The following is a 22633-nucleotide window of genomic DNA, read 5'->3' as shown; positions in this document are numbered from 1 at the left end:
AGACCCAAAAATTAATTCCTGTTAAAGTCCCTCCTGACTACGACCCTACTTTATATCAAGAGTTTATACCTTACAGTTACTGAGAAAATTGAAGGCAAAGTTCACTTTTTTTCGCATTTTGACATCGAAATTTCCTAATTTAAAATATTCATTAAAAATAATCCGCAATAGCTGCCGAAAAGCTTTGACTGGATTCCCGTTCAGGAGAATCTCGACTATGAACCTGAGTAATTGCATTGTGGCTCCAGAAAGTCTTTTGTCTTTTCTCTCTCTTATTTGCAAGTGATTCCTTTTTGTTTTACTTTCCGCATCTAATTGACGACTCCCCTGTGTCCTTATCTTGTGGCAACCAAGTCGGTATTACCATATGAAAGCAGATACAAAGGGAATGGGGGTGACTCTCAAATGTTTGTCACACTGTATAAAAGCTGCCCTAAGGAGGAGATCTGGGAGCACTGCTGGGCACCTCTCTTTCAGGTTGCATGTATTTGCTCCTTCTTGCAAGAATACATGTCCGATGTGTTGGATTTTGAACACAGCCTCTGAGTAATTTTTCTAACGTAACTGGTCCTTCGAGTCGGATCCCAACATCTCCTCCTCTCTCCGGACACAGCCTGAAACCGTGCACGGGGGAGTCTGCGACTCCTGAGGAAAGACCTCCGCCGTTTCTTTATCGAAGCAGTTTGGACATTGGTGAGACCAGGACCGACTGGAGAGAGGACGAGTGACGGGATCCTAGAACAAGGCTGATTCACCATCAAAACATCGGACACCCGGGTAAGACAACTTCTTGTTGTTGTTGTTGTTTTGATCTAAAGAGTAAGGTCAGGGACATACTAAAGTGTCTGAGTAGTCTAGGTAAACTAAAGAGTCTGAGTAGATTAGGTAAACTAAAGAGTCTGTCTGAGTAGACTAGGTAAACTAAAGAGTCTGAGTAGTCTAGGTAAACTAAAGAGTCTGAGTAGATTAGGTAAACTAAAGAGTCTGTCTGAGTAGATTAGGTAAACTAAAGAGTCTGAGTAGATTAGGTAAACTAAAGAGTCTGAGTAGTGTAGGTAAACTAAAGAGTCTGAGTAGATTAGGTAAACTAAAGAGTCTGTCTGAGTAGACTAGGTAAACTAAAGAGTCTGAGTAGATTCGGTAAACTAAAGAGTCTGAGTAGACTAGATAAACTAAAAGTCGCGCGAGCAAGAAATAGGTCGGACCTTCAGGGAACTATAAGAAAATTAAAATAAATAATTAGATACTGTGAGTGTACAAGTGTAAAGGCGGGCCGAAGCCTAACGGTACACTGTATAAAGACCAGTTGCTCGGGTGAACTCCATACAAACTGGTTGCCTCACAGATAGCAAAAATGGGATTATGCTGTAATAAGATCGAAGAGATAGAGGGAGACGTAAAACGCATGCACTCAAGAGGCGCGGATAACATCAAATATTTTTTTTAAAATGGGCAAAGAAACACAGATTCAAGGTAAAACTAACAGCGACAGCATGTAGAGAGTTGACAGAGAAGACGGAGAAGAGAGCAAGTGTGGGGTAAATAAAAAAAAAAAGAACAAAAAGAAGCAAGGGCACGGCTGACAGAAGAAAACGAAGGCACACGCAGATCAAGGAGATTTCAGAAGGAGGAAGCGGAGACGGTCGCAGACGGGTTCAGCATGACTAACCACAACCACGCCGGGATCAGGTCATGCAGAAACACACACACACACACACACACATTCACATGATTAAGCCAAGCTGATACTCCCAAAACAGTTTATATAGATATGCGGCCCTTTTGAGCCATGGGATAAACCATGTCTCAACAGGAGGGATGGTATCTATAATAAACCAAACATTTACAACACGTGGCTTTACAAACTACTCAAACATTTTAAAATCTGATGGTTTAAACATTCAAAGTTTTGCGACAAATTACAAGAAGACTTTTTAATGAACCTGAGTAATATCAAAAGTTTGAATTTCTTTCTTCATATTTTTCCTTTTTATGTGCATGTTATGTTATACTTTGGGGGGGGGGATATGATGGAAAAAAAAGATTTGTCTCTTCTTTGCATTGTGGCTCCGAAAAGTCTCTCCTGTTTTCTCTCTCTTATTTGCAAGTGATTCCTTTTTGTTTTACTTTCCGCATCTAATTGACGGACTCCCCTGTGTCTTTATCTTGTGACCTACTTGTGACCTATCACGGTACAAAGGGAATGGGGGTGACTCAAATGTTTGTCACACTGTATAAAAGCTGCCCCAAGGAGGAGATCTGGAAGCACTGCTGGACACCTGGGTGCATGTATTTGCATAAATAATGTATAAATGTCCGATATGTTTTGATTTCGAACCAAGCCTCAGTAATTTTTCCAACAACATACTGTAGTCTTAAGCATTTTAAAAAATTTTGTCCGAAAAAAAATGTCATACTATGGTTTGACTTTTTTGTGATTTTCTTTGGGTGAAAAAAATGACATACTATAGCATGAAGTTTTGGACGACATACTATATGACTTTCTCTTCATATTTTAGACGACATACAGTAGTCTTAAGCATTTAAAAAAAAATTGGCTGAAAAAAAAACCTCATACTATCTGTATGACTTTTTTGTGATTTTTTTTTTGGATGAAAAAATGGCATATTATAGCATGATGTTTTGAACGATATACTATGGTATGACTTTCTCTTCATATTTTAGACGACATACAGTAGTCTTTAAGTATTTAAAAAAAATTTGGCCAGAAAAAAACGTCACGACTTTAAGTGTATGACTTTTTTGTGATTTTTTTTTGGATGAAAAAAATGGCATGACGTTTTGAACGATATAGTATGGTATGACTTTCTCTTCATATTTTAGACGACATACTTAAAAAAAACAAAAAACAATTTAAATATATAAAAAAACCCATCTAAACATGTTTTTTAGCTTTCACATTATCTCTAACTTTAGCAATCCAAAAAGTTTTGCAGCCATGAGCTTAAGTATTTTACAATTTTTTTGGCTGAAAAAAAACGTCATGACTTTTAAGTGTATGACTTTTTTGTGATTTTTTTTGGATGAAAAAAAATGGCATATTATAGCATGACGTTTTGAACGATATAGTATGGTATGACTTTCTCTTCATATTTTAGACGACATACTGTAGTCTTAAGTATTTTAATATTTTTTGACCGAAAAAAAAAACCCTCGTACATGACTTTTTTCATGTTTTGGACGAGATACTACAGTGGATCGGAATTTAAAGGCAAATTTATTTTTTGATTGTCAAAAAGTGTTTTTGTCCGTCATTTGAACATGAATAAAACAAAATTCTGAATAGGTGGCGTTAAACATTGAGTGGATTCCTGTTAAAGTCCCTCCTAACTATGACCCTACTTTATATCAAGAGTTTATACCTTACAGTTACTGAGAAAATCAAAAGCAAAGTTCACTTTTTCATATTTTGACATAGAAATTTCCTAATTTAAAATATTCATTAAAAATCCGTAATAGCTAGAGATAAACTTTGACTGGATTAATTTGATTTAAAATATAGTATGACTTTTTAATCATATTTTGGACAACATGCTATAGTATAACCTTTTTTTCCCCATATTTTAGACATGCTACAGTGACTTTTTAATCATATTTTGGACAACATGCTATAGTGACTTTTTCCCCCCATATTTTAGACAACATGCTACAGTATGACTAGGACATTTCGGACGACATGCATGACTTTTCTTTCCCATAATTTCGACAACATACTAAATTATGACTTTCATATTTTGGACGACATATTAAAGTATGACATTTTTATGATAGTTTGGACCACATGTTATACCACGACATTTTGGACTACATTTTAGTGTGATGTTTCTATGCATGGTTTGTTAGCTTTAACATAGTCAATTGAAAATAGATATTAATCGTGAATTTAAGTACAAATTCTTAAAAGCATATTTTGGATTATACGCAATTTTCTTTTGTCTCAGTACCAACTCACCAGTCCCGACTCCTCTGATGCGTTCACTTACCACTTGGACAGAAGAGAATCGTTCTTCTGTGGTAAAGACAGACAATACATTTGCACTTATTTCGATGGCGCTAAAAACAAGCTTTCAAATGTTAAATCAGTCTTTTTTTTGTGCAACAAAAAACTTTCATAACTGTAAAAAAATAAATAAATCCTTGTGATTATATATATATATATATATAAGCATTTCTTATATATAAATATATATATATATATTTATATATTGTTAAACAGTCTCATCAGAATATTTTAATATATAAAAATAAAAAGTATAAAAAGTTAAAAATATTCTGATGACTGTTTAACAATACAATAATTGCAAAATAAATGCTTATTTTTTCTGTTTTTGTTTGGACAGAAAAAAAGCACAAGAAAAATCTTGTAGACAATAAGAAGAGTCACGGGGCAGCTGTTGTTTGAGGTTTTTTTGTCCATTTTGTGTTTTTTTTCTTTATTAAGGAAAAGCATAATTACTACAAATTACAAATAACACTAATAGCGAATCACGTCAGCCTACAAAGCAAGATATTATGAATTTTAAATGTTATAATACAAGATTTCATTCAAGTATTTTACATTTTTCCATTTTATATATTTTTTTGTTCCTTTTTCCTCGTTTTCATCTTTTTTTCCTCATGACAAGCCTAGGATATTGTAATGTACTGAACTATTTTAATGGTTCATATACAGTTTTTTCATATTCATATGGCTTTAATGGAATTCTGTCTTTTTTTTTTTTATTTATTTTTTTTCAGTCTCCAGACATCATAACCAGCCATATTCCTCTGAGCAACATCACAAAACCCCAGTCGGGCTCTTCCCGTCTTTCTTTTCCCGTTTTCTGCTCCTCCCTTCCTTCCCGCGTCCATCTTTCGTCTCTCCAGTGTCCAACTCCGTGTCAAACTTGACGAGCGGAGTAGGAAGTAGGCGGCGCCCCCTGGAGTTTGTTTGGACAGCTAGCAGCAGTTTTGTGCTGATGGAGAAGACTGAAAAACTCCCAAACCACCTTAATCCTCCAAATGTCCCGAGACAGACGATGATCACGTTTAGAGGGAGGATCGTGTGACCGTCCCGGGAGGAAAAGGCTCCTCTTGCAGCCTCACACCAGCTCAACCCATCCAACGGCTTCGCTGGTGTCTGGAAATACGTTTTTCTTTTCCGAAGTATTTTTCTGTCTTCAAACCGCCAGTAAACACCTGGATGCTTCAACTGTACGCCTCTGAAACGGATCCAAATCTCCCTGAAGATAAGCCAACGAAAGATTAAAGGAAAGCACAGTACAGCTTCGCTTTGCATTTTCATATTTCCAACAGTTCTGGGGAAAAACAAAAAAACAAGACGGGACAACGTGGCATCCTCCGGTGGAACATCGACCAACAGGCTGAATCATTGTAACGGCAAAAAAACAAGACAAAAAAAAAGAAAGAAAGAAAAAAAAAACCAAAAAAACACAGGCACATGTGTCCAATACAGTTTCATCTAAAAATGTCAGGCGTCTTCCAAACTAAATCCTCAAAAGCGGTCGATTTTCAAATGATGTGACTGCAACACACAAAAAATCGTAACAATGATCGCAGCACGTCAACGGAAAATGGGTCATTTCCTTTCATGTGTATCAAGACGAAATCATCCCCCCCCCCCCCTCACGACTTCATGAAATTCAATTCAAACCCCAAAAAATCCAATAATCATTAGCCTTTGAAAACATATTATTTTGTGAGACAACGGAAACTTTAATTATTAGCGTTAACGGTATGTTGTTGGAAATGTTGCTCTTATCGTGGCAAATGTCTTCACTAAATATATATATATATATATATATAAAAAAAGGCTCATTAACTGTGATTTCAACATGAAAGACTATAAGCTTACAGATTTTGTTTTTACACTGACGACCTGCTGACGCGTTGATGTCAACTTTCCCTTTTGAGTAGTGAACTATGTTCCCGTTTTCTGAGATCCACGGATGTTTTAACGGCCTGGCACAAACCCTCCAACCTCCAGCATAAAGACACTAGAAAACACTGCAAAAAAAAAAAAAAAAAAATTGAAATTAAAAAGCATTAAAAGATAATCATGAGACCATTAAAAATAAAAAATAAAAAGTTAGAGTACGTACACGTGTAAGGCAAATATATAATCTGTTCTATAAACAATAAAACAAGTAGCCGGGAGCTGTAATCATTTCTCTTCATCTGTCAAATTCACATTTACATCAGTGGAGGAAAAAGAAAAGAAAAAAATATCACTCTTCTGTTTTGATATCATCAGTTCTGGAGTTGGATAAAGGTTTTGATATCCACTGACGGGAGAGTGACGACTCAGCAGAGTGTGAACAAACAATCCAGCCTTGATTTTTTTTTTTTTTTTTTTTTAACCCACAGCGAGGCGGGACACAGAGCTGTAGGATTTCGTATTCAGCCGTCTTAAGCTGCTACATCTGTACCTGCGTGCGACTACGCCTCTCCGTGTTGATGCCTGTAACGGATGTTTGAATCGGTGAAACGGGAGGAGGAAGAGGAGGAGGAGGATGAGGTTGGCGAGCGCACCGAGGCCCCGAGCGGCGGGTTCGGCTGAGGTGACGTAAAAGAGGCCGAAAGTCTGAGCCTCGTCCCCACCCAGAGCACCGCGGCCCCTCTTCTAAACGCTGCTTCAAGTAATCCAGATTGATGATTCCAGTCCTGTAACGTCGCTGGTGGTTGACGGATGGATGGAAGTCCGACGGATGGACGAACGGATGGCTGACGGGGGGAGGCGGAGCAGCACACAGTCATCTCGGAGCCTTCCCCCTTTTTTTCCGGCTCTCCACCCCTCTCTGAAAGCGTTTCTTTATTTATTTATTTTTTTAAAGTTTTGTGTGTGTGTGTGTGTGTGGGAGGCGACAAACTTCCAACCAGGTCGACGTGTTTCAGCACAAAAGCCACGATTTGCAAACACGGGGAAGAATAACAGGACATGTAACAGACGAATGACACTTGGAAGACAGTTCAGAAAAGATGACGGGGGAGGGGGTGAGGTGGTGGGGTGGTGGTGTAAGCGTGAGGGGGATGGAGAACAGCTCGGCAGACAGAGCGCGCCACCAAAGCGGCCTCTGCTGGAAACGGCGGCGAGATATACGAGGTGATTTCGATGCTGTACAATCGACGATAAGGTGGCGGGCACAAGTTAGAAGCAGTAAAACCATTAAAATAAGGCAACTTTCAATGATTTCGTTCATAGTGAGGGGTTTTGATACAAGTCTTCTTTTTTTCTCTCTCGCTCTCTTCTTTTTTTTTTTTTTTTTAGCATTTGGTTCTTTAATGTTTTCCCCTCGACGACAAGCCATAAAGTAAATCAAATATTTCTGATTTTCAGCCCCTCGACTAAGTGCACTCGGGAGGGCGGGGGGTATGGAGGGGGGGGGGGGGGGGGGGGGGACCTCCGCGGATGGAGATGTCAGTCGCTCGGTTCAAACCGCTTTGGTCCGGCTGGATGTCGGGAGCGGTGCGGCCTCCAGCGGTCTTTTTCAGATGCTCAAGTCTTCTTCAAACTATTTCCAAATATTCCAATCCCGCCTCACGGCGTGCGGAAATAATAATCATTAATCTGAGATCTGGGCGAGGAATCAAATATCTTTCAGCCAGCAGGACAGTGACGATCGAAGGGGGTCCCAGTGACAGAGAGGGGGGCTCAACATGAATTAAAAAAAAAAATAATACAAAAAAATATCCAGGGCATTCAATTGAAACCATCCACCGTGTGGACCGGCAAAAGTTTGTAAAGAACAAAAAAAGTGTTTGACACTTCCTCCGTTCTTAGCCTCATTAAGACAAAAAGTTCTCAAAAGCTTGAAATTAATCGATAAACAGAGTAGTATTAATTATATATCGTCCTCATTTATCAATCAAAGTTGTCGTAGGCACCAAAAAAAAAAAAAAAAAAAATTCTCATGCTTGAGTGAAGAGCTGGATGCCCCTCCCCCTCCTGCGGCGCGGAGAGAACCGGCGACGTGCAGACGTGGTTGAGTTGATCCATGTGGGCCGGTGTGTTCGCCGAGTTACTTCAGTGTCTTGGCGTCTGGCGATGGATCGGCGGCGGGCGCGGGGGCTTTCTGGCTGGTGGGTTTGGCATCATCCTTGGCTACGGGGGCGGGGCCCGAGCTGGCCTGGCTGTGGGGCCGGCTGGAGGGCAGGGAGGGATGGCGGCGGCGACCGTCCCCGCTGGACGAGTGTCTCCTGCGGCCTCCCTCCTCCATCGGCGGCTGCAAACGGAGAGAACGACTTCAGAAGCGCTCGAAACAAAGTGACCTCGACAAAAAAGGTGATCAAATCAAGAGTTTTCTCCAAAGGGTTTGAGTTTTAAGACCCAATTTTGAGCCGCAAAACTCTCGCGATCTCGGCAATTGCAGTTGTGTTAAGTTATATGTACTTTCAGTCTACGTAATCTTTTATCGAACGCAAACAAAATAAATATTAAGGTTATATTTGGCCTGCGTACGATGTTGGAGATCATTTTGTATATATTTTGATATTCATTCTGTCTACATAAATCTTTATTTCGAAATAGGTGAGGCCACTTCTGACCTCCTTATACCTGAAAAAGTGTCCCTAATTTTGTCATTAAACCTCAAATCTTTCCCCAATAATGCTGACGGGCGATGTTGAAGCAGCGGCAACGATATACTGTTGTTTTTTTTCTTACCCACATGATCAAAGCCCTCCGAACCCCAAAGAATATTCCACTCACGTCAATTCTGAAATCTTCCAGACGTTTGAACTTGCTCAGGTACTCCTGCAGCTTGGGGTCGATCTCCATGGTTTTGGCTTTGGAGTATTTAAGGAAGGCCCAGAACTTCTCCAGCCCATAAAGCTGACCTGAGATCAGGAAGACAGAAAAATGTTATCGCTTGTGTCTGAAAGATTATTAAATATATATATATATATATTTTTTTTCTCCCCAGAAATCAACCCCCCCCCGGACATCAAAACGCTTCCTGGAGAAGTTATCCGTGTCGCCTCCTCTGATCTGAGAACAGTTTGTTTCCTGTTTGCTCACCAGCCTCGTAGTCTTTCATGGTCTCCTCCTGGAAGTCCTTGAAGATGTCCGGCCTGAACTTCTTCTCCAGACCGTAGCTGTAGTACCTGAACAAGCACTCCAAACCGTACCTGCAACACAAAGAAAGAGATTCGGGAACGGGTTTAGACATGACTTCGATAAATCAGCAAATATAACTAAGATTACTTTAAAAAAAAACAACTGAAAACATTCATTAAAGACGACTCAACAGGTGAGTTTATTAACCAGAAAAGGACAAAACAACCGAGTAAATGTCCTAAAATTCCTGTTAGTCTGCAACACAGAGGTTATATCTGATATAACAGGAGTATCGAGGCTTATTTTCTGCTGATTTGACAGTTCGGAAAAATACATTTATTTGTGCTTTAAATTACAGAAAAAGGCCTCCTACCTGTATCCTTCTTTCCCGTCCTCGACCACCAGCTGTCTGAACTCCTCGTACATCTTTCTGTTGAAGTGATCGCGCAGGAAAAACGACCAGAAGCGGAAGAGCGTGTTCATCTCCTGTGATTGGCCGATTCCCAGCCGCTTCCGCTCTGTGATTGGTGGAGAGTGAGTGAGCGAGTGAGCGAGAGAGAGAGAGAGAGAGATATATGAAGTGGTGACTTGCAAAATACAAGACGGACATAAAAGCATCTAATATCACGTCGCTGCGAATAAATCCCGACGAGCAGCGTTGAAACGGGATTCTCTCGTTCGTACCGTTTAGGCAGCGCCGGCGATATTTGTGGTAGACGTGTTGCGTGAAGCCGTTCTCCTTGAGCAGCTCGTGCGACGGGTGCTGGAACTTGGGGAGGGACTGAGGCGTGCAGCCGATGTTGCCCAAGGCGGGGGTGCCCTCCGACGGGCTGGCGTTGGAGCTGAGAGGGCGACAAGGTGGAGGAGGAGACGGAGAACAGAGCGGCAAAATATTAGAACGACTTCGGCGAGTCCCGAGAGTCATATTTTACATTCGCAGATCAAAAGACGAGCTAATATTTCCGTTTAAGAGGACCTTTAAACGTGACGTGATATGGAAATGCTATTGTTCTATTATTATCTTATTGCTTCTGTATGCTGCTGTAGTGAAAAAATGTCCCCTCGGGGATTAATAAAGTAACTACCTAACCTAACCTAAATGTTAACACTAACCAAAGTAAAACCCTAAATGCTGCTTTTGCTCCCCAGTCTTCTCCGTCTTCAGCCACAGATTTAACGCTTCATTCACTGAATTTAAGATTCGCTGACGCGGCTTCTTCTCCAATCGAGCAACGTGGAGGACGTTTAAGAAACGCAGTTGTAGGTGTTTTTAATAAATAAATAAATAAATTTTAAAAAAAAAGGAACAACCGTGAAAACCGCCATCCTGAATTCTTTGGAGCCAGGATTCACAAAAATGATCAAAACACGTCTCACACCGTTATTCATTATCGAGACGAATTAGACGATGATCATCTAGAGGGTTCTAATGTATGACGTGTGTATTCTACTGTTTGTATATTCTATTGTGACGGGTACATAAAGCTGCACGTTGTTTTTGTCAAAGAGGTGAAATTAGCTTCCGAGTGCGACTCGAAGAGATTTGAGAGTCTCACCTGACGGAGGCGGTACGGGAGCGATGCTCTCTGGAGTCCATCACCCAGCCGACGTGGCACTCCATGGGCGGGTTGGAGCTGTGTCGGGTCTTCCTCTTTCTGGGCGTCTGAAAGGAAGAAAAATTAAAAAAAAAAATAATAATAATCAACACGTTTAAAAACTGGATAACCGACTTCAAAATCAAGGCTTTTGTGTCATAAAACTTTACAATAAGTTTAAATTCAACCCTCCCCCTCCGGCAGCCGGCTCACCTTGGCGTCGACGGGCCGACCCTCCTTCACCACCGGGTAGAAGCGCGGCGTCATCGTCTGGTCCTTCCGGTGAGGCGTTCGAGGCGTGCGGGGCGTCCGGGCACTGCGGTAGTTGGGCGAGTCAGGCACGGTAGTCGGGAGCGAGCGAGCGGTCGAGGAGGGCTCGGGGGCACCGAAGAGTTTGTTTGCCAGCGCGTCTGTGGGGACTGAGGAGAAAAGATTTGTGACGAAGCAGCAAAAAAACAACAACAAACAGCAGATTTACAGATGCTTTAAAAAGTAACTCTCCACAAAGATGTGGTTTTTTTTTTCCCCCCCGTGTCCTTACTCTGCTGCGGTCGTGGCGGACCCGGGGGGACTTCCTGGTTGGGGTCGACGGGGGGTTCAGGGGTCAAGCAGTCGAACTGTTCGCGGCTGATCAGGTGGACCTTCTTGAAGTTCTCCACCTCTTGCTGTAAAAAAAAAAGGAGAAGATCGCGTGTGAACGCGACTCCCGACAGGAACCGACCTGTCGGTCGCCGCGCCGCAAAGTAGTCGACCGGACATTAAGAAATGTTTTAAGATCACCCGAGTTTTCATTTGTCACAGGAGGAAGAGGAAGAAGAAGAAGAAGAAGAAGAAGAAAAAGAAGAGGAAGAAAAAGAAGAGGAAGATGAAGAAGAAAGAAGAAGAAGAAAGAAGAAAAAGAAGAGGAAGAAAAAGAGGAAGAAAAAGAAGAAGAAGAAGAAGAAGAAGAGGAAGAAGAAGAGGAAGAAAAAGAAGAAGAAGAAAAAGAAGAGGAAGAAGAAGAAGAAGAAAAAGGAAGAAGAAGAAGAGAAAACCATGTCAAACAGCACACGATCAGAGATGTGAGAAAAAAAGTTCTTGCTGTGGATGCATGACGACATCGGGGGTCGATAAAGTGTCCAGATGGGACCGAGTGTCGGTCGAAAAGATTTCCAAATGTTGTGCGATGTGTTAAAATATAATAATAATAATAATAAAAAATAAATAAAAAAAAAACAATAAAAAAAAAAAAAAAGGCAGTAAAGGCGCAGTTCACGCAGCATGACGACGATGGCGCTGCAGAGTTGCTCCGGACCGTAGAGGAGAGTCACCAAAACACTAGGTAGGTAGGTAGGTAGGTATATACTAGACACACGTTCATCATCGCTCGGCCTCGGCTGTCAATCATCCGTCAGCAGCCTCAACTCAAGACACCGTCAGGTGAAGATACAACAAACTGTGTTGGTGAATTAACTAAATATTCTCCCGACACATTCAGACTCATTACTGCTACATTTTCTGAGCCCCCCCCCCCCCCAAAAAAATAAAAAAAAAAGCTTTTTAAATAAGTTACATTAATATCGTAAACGTGCTGCTGGTTGGCCAACGGTTTGAAACTAACGACGAGAAGAGTCTTTAGGGGGAGGCAGCCCGACGATCTCTGGCTTCGCACTTCATTTGAAAACAGAGTCTGGATAGTGAAATGTCTCAAAAGTTGAGTGAGCGTTTCTTTTTGTGCCCAGTTTGAAAGAGCATAAATAGAAAGACTCATTTGTACACAAGTACTCCGCTGTTTGTAAAGTGTCAAACAAAACAGCTGATCGCTGAAACTCGGCGTCGTCGCCACATTAAACACAGATGGAGTTAAAATCAAATTAAACATCTCCATCGAATAAATAAATAAATAAACCTGTTACATTACAGGGAAAGTTACCACCTGGATCTTCGACAGACCTGATCTGGAGCAGCCTGGAGACCGAGATGCAGCAGCAAAACATTGCTGCCAAAAACACTCTTTTCACCCTCATTCCCGACGTCTCTTTCTGTTCTGACTCGAGCGGCAACCAGCCGGGTTACAATCATCAACACGCGCCCTGAATTTTCCACAAAACAACACACGACAACAGCGTTTCGTTTCTCCAAAAATCACAGCGCAAACAACGCAGGAACCGTCCTCCGGCCGACTCACACTCGCCGTCTCGTTCCACCGAGTGTCCTCGGATCCTCGGGCGTCCATCTCTCGTCTTTCTCTCGCTCGCGGCCCGGCAGCTCGACCCCCCCCCTCGAACGTCAGGCCGAGGCCTTCGCCCGCGGGGGTTTATTTATAAACGAGCGCCCTCATGTTCCACACGCCGCTGGACGTGTGCCGGCGGAGCACGTGAAGGTCCCCACAAAGAGTCCCAACAATGCAAACAATGTGCCGCAGCGGCAACAAAAAAACACAACCGCAACAAAACCCAACTTTCTGTTCTGTGTTTGGTTTCCAAATCCAGAAACAGCTCCAGGTGGGGAAAGAAGCGCGTTCGCTCGTCACCTGGTCTTGGGGACAGAAACGCCTCCCAACGCGATGGCCGGAAGCCGTTGGAAGCGTCGACCCCCCCCCCCCGGGTCGCCGCGTTACCGTGGAAACGACGCAGAGAGCGCGGGCGGGGGTCGTCCTCACCTTGATGGTGGCGTACTCGGGCTCGTACGTGTCGTCCGACAGGTCCTGCTCGTAGTAGAAGAGCCCGTCGTTGATCACCTTCACCAGCTCGCACGTCAGCTTGGCGCGCGACGTGTGGTGTCCCGTGCGGTCGCCGCCCGGGTGCTTCCTCAGGTAGGGCGGCGTCTGCGTCACGATGAGGATCTTGTTGACGTCGTGGTCGTCGATCTCGCCGTCCGTGTCCTCGTCCGACCAGTCGGTGAAGGTGTTGCGGCGTCCGTCCATCTGCTCCATCTCCTCGTCGAACATGAAGTCCAGCTCCTCCGGCTCGTCCTGCTCGGCTCCCTCCTAAAACCGAGCCGAAAACAAATATGGAGGCGGCGTTAACCGAATGCAACGCCGTTGATCACCGGGGACGCCTTGATCGCCGCCATTAAAATGATTTCTAATGGGGAGACCAAATGAAAGAATTGATACGATAACAGCTATAGGAGGTTTAATTTAAGACTAATTCACCTGCATGTTTCCTGAAGTGCAAAAAAAAAAAAAAAAAATTCAAGAATTTCGTTAATTAAATCGTTCAGCAGTATTTTCTTCTTCTGGCTTTACACGCTGAAAGGTTTTTCACCGTAAACGCGACACGTAGAGGAATCGGGAGAGTTTTTAGATCTTTGGTCGGAGAAAAGAATCAATTTGAAGACGTCACTCGAGGCTTCGGGAGTATTTTTTTTTTTTTCCCATTGTGTTTACCAGATCGAATCCCATTAATTGAGTTAACGGACAGAGTCCTTAGTTGCAGCTCTAAAAAAAAAAGAACAAAGAAATAAGTCCCAACTTCATTCAAAGAAATCCTAATCGGCACACGACTACCTGATCAACACACTTCCTCACCTTATTTCCTGAGGTAGCAGCGGAGGGCAAGCAGCCCGGCTGGGGCACCGGGGAACGAACCAGCTCGTCTTTTTCCTTCTGCTGCAATGAGGGGGTCTTCATCAGTGGATGAGGAGGAGGAGGAGGAGGGGGTGTGGAGAGAGTTGAGTGATGTAGGAATGGAGGCCGATATGGAAAATTAAAAATGGAGAAGGCAAACTGATCTACTTACTGATATATTAAACTGAAACTTAAATGTGATGAAGTGTTGTGAACACAGATGAACTTCAGAGCTACAAACTTTTTCAGTGTTTTTAATTTTCGTTTTTGTTTTCTTTCTTTTCTTTCACCTTCTCTGTGCTGACCTTGGGTCTGGCCGGCGAAGGTCGGGGTCTCTTCTTCACCTCGATCCAGGACTCGGAGTCCAGGTCGGGGAGGCTGGCGGAGAGGCCCTTGGGCATCGTCTTGAGGTTGGAGGTGTCTGATTCGGTCCTGCCGTGTTGATGCACTGGCGTGGAGGCTCTCGGAGATCCTGCGGCAGACACTGATCCGATCATTTCCAGCACAAATTCCTTGCAAATGATGTTTCTTTAGGACATTTTCCCGCAACTTCACATCATCCATTGAATCCTAGAGAACGACCCGAATCAAGTCTACTTGTATTCATTTTGATCTGTTTCTTGTGCATTTTATCCGTTTTATTTCATTTCTTTTCTATATTTTTAAATGTTCCTTTATATCTGTTTTTATGTGAAACACTGCATGTAATTATCTTGCTGTAAAACACTTTGTGCTGCATTTGTTGTATGAAAGGTGCTGTACAAAAAGTTTATTATTATCATTTAAAACCACAACATTATGATGCAGGAACCAAAAAAAACAGCCGATTCCAGAAAAAAAATAAAAATTAAAAAATAAAAATAAATCACGATACGAGTCATAAATCTTGAAAGGAGATGAGATGACAGATTCCCGCCCCACCCCGCTCACCGCGGGGCTCCTCCGTCAGCTGTCTCGGGACAAACTCGGGGCAGTTGATGAGCTGGGAGAAGTCGGTGTGGGTTTGGTTCAGCATGGAGAGGCCCGGCAGCGGCCACTTCTCCGGGTCCACCTTCCGACGGATCTTCATGTCGATGACCTCCACCTCCTTGCTGTCCTTCAGAGCCTGTCGGGACAGACGGAAGAGTCAAGCGAGTCTCCGGTAGTTTGAGCGACACCCGGGTCACATTTTTCTGAGGGTGGAGGTGTGGGAATCGAACGGGGCGCGTTTTTACCTCCATGATGATGTTGACGTCGGTGGTCAGGGCCTGCACTCTGTGGAAGCTGGCGACGAGTCCGATGGGCAGGAAGCCCTCCTGATCCATCTTCCTCCGCAGGAAAAAGTCGCGCTCCAGGTTGTCCAGGCTGAAGTAGTACTCGCTGTGAAGGGGCAGAGAAGCGGGGCGACACGTGGTCAACATCTCCTAGGAATTCTAGAACGGTAAGAATCGGTCGTTTTCCTGCAGTTTAGGAGTGGACAGTGTGACGTGCTAACCGTCAGACGGCGCAATTTACAACGTTCCCCAAACGCCTCATATGCTAATCAGTAGACCAGCTGTGTGACGGTGACTCACTGCATAAACTGTGTGTGGCCTGGTCTGAAAAGAAGAAAAGATTTATTTTACAGACGAAATACAAAAACGCGTTTGTCTGGAAGAAATCTCGGAATTGAAATTTGGTAACGAATGACGAGGCGTTTTTTTTTTTTTTTTTTTTTTAAATAACAAATGGCATCGAAGCAATTCAGTCGGTTTTCATGAAAGTCGCGACGTCATCTAATCATTTTCGGACTCGGGCGACGTCACGTGACACTATTCATCTTATCCCGCCACTTTATCTCATTTTGCGTCAATGCTGAGATCAGAGTTGTGAAAGTTCTCTCCATTGATATTTAGTCAGAGAAGAGACATGAGGAGCTCATCACTTCTCCGGCACGACTTTAAATCTGCCGATCGCAGCTCAACTCACATCTGCCTCTTGATGTAGTCCTTCAGCAGGTCCTGGTCCACGGAGAACAGGTCGTTGCTGCTCATGTTGTCGTAGTAGTAGGTCATCGAGTTGCCGAACTTCTGGCCGTAGGGTCCGTCTTTCATGTCGTAGGACTTGTAGCCGTAGTGGTAGTCGTAGTGGCCTTGACGGGAAGAGAGGCAGCGAGTTAAGAAAAGACGGCCGGCTTCCCGGGAGAGATTTAGATTCATTCACGTGAAAGACATTTCACACGTTTATCGTCACGTCAGCCTTCTCATCCGCCTCGTCTCTTTTACTTTTTAATCCTCGTGTTGTCGACTAAAAACTCTCCACCTGCTTTAGAATTGATTTTTTTTTTAAACTTTTTTTTTTTTTTTTAAGTGCCTCTCTTCACTTTATGTTCCCAACAGTTGGCTGCGTTCGGCCGACTCTCTTAATCGGTTTCCTCGGTCTGGGACTGAAGCTTACGGTGACTCTGAACCGCCTCCCTGTGGACTCAAGAATGTGGACCTCATTTACAGCTTTTAAAAGGTTTTTTTTTTTCTATTCAATTAAATGTTATTTATGGAGCCCCAAATCCCAACATAAGTCACCTCCGGGGCACTTTACGTAGTGAGGTGACATTGGGGAGGGAAAACTGTGACAGAACGAGACTCTGAGACGTCTCCGTTTTACTTGACATTTATTTACTATTTTTAAATGTTCCTGTTTCTTTCACATTTTTCATTTCTTGTTTTAGCTCATTGTGGTTGCTCTTGTTGCTTATCCACCCTAGCAATAAAAAATATTTCTCTTTTAGTAAAAAAAAAAAAAAAAAAAAAAACACGTCTCGTGAGTGTGTGAAGATTTAATTCCCTAAAAAATTTTTTTTAAAAAAAAGCTCCCTGCTGTTCTGACTGATAACTTGGCTTTGACACTTTGCTCCAACAAGAACAAACAAAATAACATTGCGGTACAAATGTTTAGTGTTGAAGCGCAGAGAGAAACCTGAAGCAGAGAAGTGGCCACAGATCATCTTAAAAAGAGCGAAATGAGGCGTTCTGCTGTAAGTTATAGTTGAGAAGAAACCGAGTAATAATGATAACAAGCCTTGGTATCAAAACCTGGAAATGAACGACGAGGCATTTTTCAATAACAGAGAGTATTAAAGGGATTTTGTGCCATAAAAATATCTAAATTCGGTACCTGACCTTATTCAAATGGTAAATGTTCTTCAGTTATACAGCGGTGCCTCCCATTCACGCATATATGAATATATTAGTGTGAATACACACTAATGCTGGCAGAGCTGCCATGAAAGGCACGACTTGGGGTTCAGCGTCTTGCCCAAGGGCACTCTGGCATGTGGACCGAACCACCAACCTTAAGGACGCGTTTAGGACGTCGATAAGAAAAACAAAAAGCGGAGTAAAAATATCATCAAAAAAGAGCTGCTGAAAGAAGATCGGGACGAATGTGCGAGTGTACCAGAGGAGGAAGGATCGCAGACAGACAGACACCAGAGAGAGAGAGCTGTGTAAACACACAAAGACAAAGTTCATCTGCTCAGCATTAACTCTGTCCGTTACTTCAGGGCTGTCTAAAGTCAACAACGTTTCCTCAAGTGGAAACTGGACTCTTCCCTTCCCTCTTACAAAGTTTAAACGTCACCAAAAGTTTCTCAGCGTCAGTCCGAGGAGGTTAAAAACAAAAAAAAAGGAGGAAGCCGAAAACCAAAAGCGGGAAAAGAAGAGCGAGAGAGGAGGGAAGACCACGTGGATGAAAACGGAGCGAACGGCGGGGAGGGAGGATCCTGCCAAAACCAACAGGCCTTCGGGGGGAAACCCGCTTCTCCTGCTGGATCCGACGGATGTTCCTCATTCCTCATTATTGCACTTTTTTGTTTTGTTTTCCCTGTTAGCCTCCGTGGGGCCAACGTCAGGCTCGCCAGCAACCACCCGGGCCGAGAGCACAACCAGACAAAAAACACTTGCAGCCCGGGTGCCGCTTTCTCAAACACGATGCAGTTTGTTGCTCAGATGCAGGCGAGTTTGCTCGACTTTGTCCACGAGGATTTTATTAAAACAGGCGACTTCTTCTACGCTCAAACTTGTAAGGATCCTCTAAAATGAGCACGAACGCCGATCCAGTTTGGTTTTTATAAAGATTTTTAACTTAAAGATTGCTGCAACCTTTATGAAGGATCGTTTATAGGAGAATTTTTTTTTTTTTTTTGAGCCGGTTGATCCGATCAAATATCTAGCGGCCACACATTCACACATTCGACCGTGTTCACGCCATTCAGAAAGGACTCACCGAGGGTGGACCGACTTCCGTGCCGAGATCAGAGTTGTGAAAGTTCTCTCCACAGATGTTTTAAGTCAGAGAAGAGACATGACGAGCTCATCACTTCTACAGCACGTCTGCAGGCCAAGTCTGAGTGACACATCGAGTTTATTATTAAACAACCCCGGGGTTTAATCTTGATATTTGGCTGTAAAATGACGGGAGTGTGTTTATAGCCGTCAGCCCAAAGTACGCCGTCGTCTTGTCCCGAGGTTTCAATGTTGACGAGCTGTTTGTCTAGTCAGTGTAACAAAGAACAGTTATTACTTAGTGTTCGACTGGGAACTAAAAAAAAAAAAAAAAGCTCCCGTGGTGACAGACTCACAAGCCGACCGCAAGCCTTTGTGTACGAGAACTGTTTCTAAAAAAAAGTTGATGACCACATCAACTTTTGTGGTCATCAAAAAAAAAAAGGCCAAGAAAAGAAAGTTGTATTTTCAAACATTTTCTGAAAACAGCAGATTGGTGGTAAAACCGCGTTTTTAATAGATTACATCCGTTTCTGTGCGTGTCCACGTCAACTCACCTCTCCCGCCGCCTCGGCCTCGTCCCCGTCCTCGTCCCCGTCCACGTCCGCGACCTCTGAACCCTCCGCGGAACGGCGCCCCCTCGCTCTTCACGCTGGACACCTCGTCGTGGTCGTCGCGCCACTCCCGCTCGTACTTTTGACTGTGCCAGTCTGCGGGGAGACCGACGAGGTTACGGTCAGCAAACACCACGCGGGACAAATACAACCAAAACTCACAATCCAACCGATGCGTTTTTTTTTTTTCTAATCCCGTCGGCCGTCCGATGGCGTCTCCTCCGAGCGGCCGTTTCCTTTTCCTCTGTGAACGTTACGAGTTATTTACCCGGTTCACATTTAAACAGTCGAGCTGTCAGAGCAGAAGCAGAAGAAGCGGCTCGCCGATCTCGTCACGTCCTGCCGCCGAGTCGCGACGTGGACCGTCTCAACCACACGACCGACGTGTACGTGACACAGCGGCACGGACCGTGACGCGTATGTCATGTAAATCATGCAACCAAAAAAAAAAAAAAACAGCTGGAGCTCTTCGGATGACGCCGACGCTTCGGCGGCGCTCGATGACATCACAGACTGACCTCTGAGGTCGTTCCTGGCGTTGGGGGGCAGGCGGGGGTTTTCGTTCTGTCTGCTGTTGTTCCTGGACGCCGAGCGCTCCCTGGGACCCTCGGACTTCACCTCGATCATCAGAGGAACCCACTTCTGCTTGTTTCCTGTTTTGGAAACGACACAAAAAGGGGATGGGGGGGGGGGACACAGTTAAAAGGAGGGCGAGTAGGTTTAGCCGTTTAGTCTCTAAAATATAAAAGACTTCAAATGACATTAGACAAAGAAGAAAAAAAAAAAAGACTAACATTAAGCATTTTTAATGCTTCTTGGCTTTTATTTGTAAATAAATCTTCCATCCTGAAATATCAAGTTTATGAATGAAAAGCTATATGATGTTGTCAAAACATTTTCTCCACATACACTTGGAAACAAGTAAAGAAGGGGAAGTTTAAAAGTTTAAAAAAAAAAATAAAAAAATCAGCTGCTACTGCTTTTAAAAAGATGTTGTTTTTTTTCTTACTGGCTGTGAATAAATAACCCCCCCCCCATTTTTTTTTAATTTCACCAAACTTTTCTTATCACTATTCTGGAAGCAAGAAATGAGGTCAGTTTATCTGCAGTTTTCAGGTCGGCGTCTTTTTAACAGCATTTAACGTGAGAAACTTCCTTCATGAATTTTTTTTTTTCATCATTACTGCTTTAAGTCTTATCATGGTGAATAAGCACAAAGTCCACCGCCTGCAGTACCTCGAGTGGCCAGCAGGCCGCGTCCGTGATCTGCAGTTTAAAATGACATCTGGCTGTTGGGGAGGGAGGGAGGTGGGGGTTTTCATGAGTTTGTGACAGACACCACATGCAGCGGGGGAGAGGAAACGACAGGCAGTTTTAAATGACGTGGCCTTGCGTAGGTAAGAGATGGACGGAGGCAGAAAACCAAGCAAGAGGGGGGGGGGGGGAGAAAAGAAAAGGAGAACACGACTGAGCCGAGACAGCAGTATGTAGAACATGTAAAACATTTAAAACTACTAGCTCAACATAGTACTTTATATGACGTATTTGATCTTTTGACGACAGAAATGTGGGAAATAAGTTCGTGGGATTCTTCAAACAGCAAAATGGCTGACCAGCAAAGCCTCGTTGCAATAAATGGCATTTTTTTGTTGTTGTTGTTGTTGTTGTTTTGCTTCAATGCCGGGATCAGAGCTGTGAAAAAAAGTTCTCTTCATGTGTGTTTTAGTCAGAGAAGAGACATGAAACTCATCACTTCCACAGCACGTCTGCAGGTTTGAGTCTCGACTGCTGCAACTCCAGTTCCCCGCGGTTAAAAACCCACAAGCAGCCCAGCGGTGAAATCCTTGCCAGAACATTTGTATGCCAGTATTGTTTTATGGGGGGGGGGAAGACGGGGGAAAAAAAAAAAAGAGGCTGACGACTCAGAGAGAGGCAGGAAGTGACCCCCCGCGACGAACTTTTGCTGGGTCCGCCGAGGGTAGCCATGTTGTGAAGGTCAGAAAACACTCGCTGCCTGGCTGGAACCGTTTAAACCTTGAATTGCTGCCAAAAACTGCAACCGGTCTTCAGAAACTTCTACTCGCTCGTCTCTCGCGGGCACAAATTTAAAAAGGGACCTTTTATTCGACTTCATGTGCCGACACTGACGAAGCTGCTTGTGCAGATTTCCTTCTTTATTACAATAAGGAAAGTTATCTGACATTACCATCACATATAGGAGCGTTATTGTTCTACTTATTATTGTATTATTTACTATATTTACAATAGTGTTATTTACTATATTGTTATTGTATTATTTACTGTATTTACTGATGAATTATTTACTATATTTATTATTCACCATTTACAATTTTATTACTTGCTATTGCACCATTGTTTATTTTGAGTATTGGCATCTGTCATTGCCAGTAACTTCTTTGTACGTTCCAGTAACGTATTTGCATATTGAAATTGGAAAAACAGAACTTAAAATCCTTACATTTTAAATCTCCTATCGATGTTTACCTTTTTTCTTCGGCCCGTTCTTCTGGGAGTCGTCGTCGCCGTTCTTCTCCTCTCCCGAGTCGTCTGACTTGGCCTTCAGGTTCTCCTTGCTCTCCTCGTTGCTCTCCCTCTTCTCCTTCGACTCCTTCTTGACCACCGTCCGTTTGGGGCCCTGAAGAGGAAGGAAACGTGTCCAGAGAGACGTTTAGACGGAGAGGTGGAGAAACGGTGAAACCCATTGCAGCGATTGCCATACAAGAACGTGGCAACGTAACCATAGCAACAGCGACAAAAGCATTTAAACAAGCTGGCTCGTCGTGTTGAACTTTGGATTTCACAGCAGCAAAAGGGGGAAGACTTGAAGATTACTTGCTGTCAAAAGCGTTTGATTTACGCACGTACCAAATGCATAATTAGGATTCTTTCGTAAACAAGAACGATTCAGCGAACTTGTTGAGTTGATGTCGGTTTAAATAGCAAGACGGCGATAAACTGTTCACAACAGTTGTCAGTTAAGCTGGACAAAAGAAGCTTTTCATTTCTAACGTCACTTTTGTCCAAAGGGGTCAAAGGCTGATTGTTTCGAAAATTACCGCAATTTGGGAGCGATGAGTCGCCATAACAACAGCAAGTGAGGGACGGCTGCGGTTCGGCCATCGCTTTCAAATGACTGTTTCTTTATCGATATCAAAATCGAATCGTAAAATGTCATAACCTCGTCCAGCAGTTACTGCACCACTGTGTACGATATTGTGTTGTTTTTTTTATAGGTTAGGTATGCGTGTGTAATTTAATATCATAGTTTGTTTGTAATGCTACATAGAAACCATTTTTAATTTGTAAATAAAGTTTAAAAAAATGTAGATATTTGAATATTTTTTTTTTTAGGAAACAAATACTATAACAATGTAATGTATAACGTTTTTATATTCATTAACCTTTACAACAAAAAAAATTATATATATTTTTTAGGCCTCTGCTCGAAAATTGCCTACCCATAATAAAAATAATACATCTCTGCAACCACAATAAAAAAAAAAAAAATAAAAAAATATTTGTAATAATAAAGGGAA

At 43.0% G+C, this 22633-nt stretch overlaps 1 protein-coding gene across 3 annotated transcripts in view; it reads right to left on the bottom strand.

Moving 5' to 3' along the window:
• Positions 1-4415: 4415 nt before the first annotated feature.
• larp1 (La ribonucleoprotein 1, translational regulator) overlaps positions 4416-22633 on the bottom strand; it is a 41001-nt gene continuing 22783 nt past the window's right edge. For 2 of the 3 annotated variants that reach the window (XM_069717265.1, XM_069717250.1), the window contains 17 exons: positions 21582-21732; positions 19595-19729; positions 19020-19172; positions 16169-16331; positions 15436-15580; positions 15152-15326; positions 14512-14693; positions 14183-14278; positions 13313-13639; positions 11213-11336; positions 10885-11090; positions 10633-10739; positions 9761-9918; positions 9450-9594; positions 9038-9147; positions 8729-8856; positions 4416-8243 (listed from right to left, as the gene is read on the bottom strand). In XM_069717265.1, the coding sequence (XP_069573366.1) occupies positions 8040-8243; positions 8729-8856; positions 9038-9147; positions 9450-9594; positions 9761-9918; positions 10633-10739; positions 10885-11090; positions 11213-11336; positions 13313-13639; positions 14183-14278; positions 14512-14693; positions 15152-15326; positions 15436-15580; positions 16169-16331; positions 19020-19172; positions 19595-19729; positions 21582-21732 (2709 nt within the window). In that variant the 3' untranslated portion in view covers positions 4416-8039. The remainder of the gene's footprint in view (positions 8244-8728; positions 8857-9037; positions 9148-9449; positions 9595-9760; positions 9919-10632; positions 10740-10884; positions 11091-11212; positions 11337-13312; positions 13640-14182; positions 14279-14511; positions 14694-15151; positions 15327-15435; positions 15581-16168; positions 16332-19019; positions 19173-19594; positions 19730-21581; positions 21733-22633) is intronic. The other variant, XM_069717256.1, reaches the window with a different exon arrangement.

Source organism: Brachyistius frenatus, unplaced genomic scaffold (assembly GCF_029030835.1).
Source record: "Brachyistius frenatus isolate BFR_SWC_R1_liver_20210118 unplaced genomic scaffold, ASM2903083v1 Contig_5, whole genome shotgun sequence".
NCBI classification, from domain to species: Eukaryota; Metazoa; Chordata; class Actinopteri; family Embiotocidae; genus Brachyistius; species Brachyistius frenatus.
This window is presented reverse-complemented; position numbering and strand designations above follow the sequence as displayed.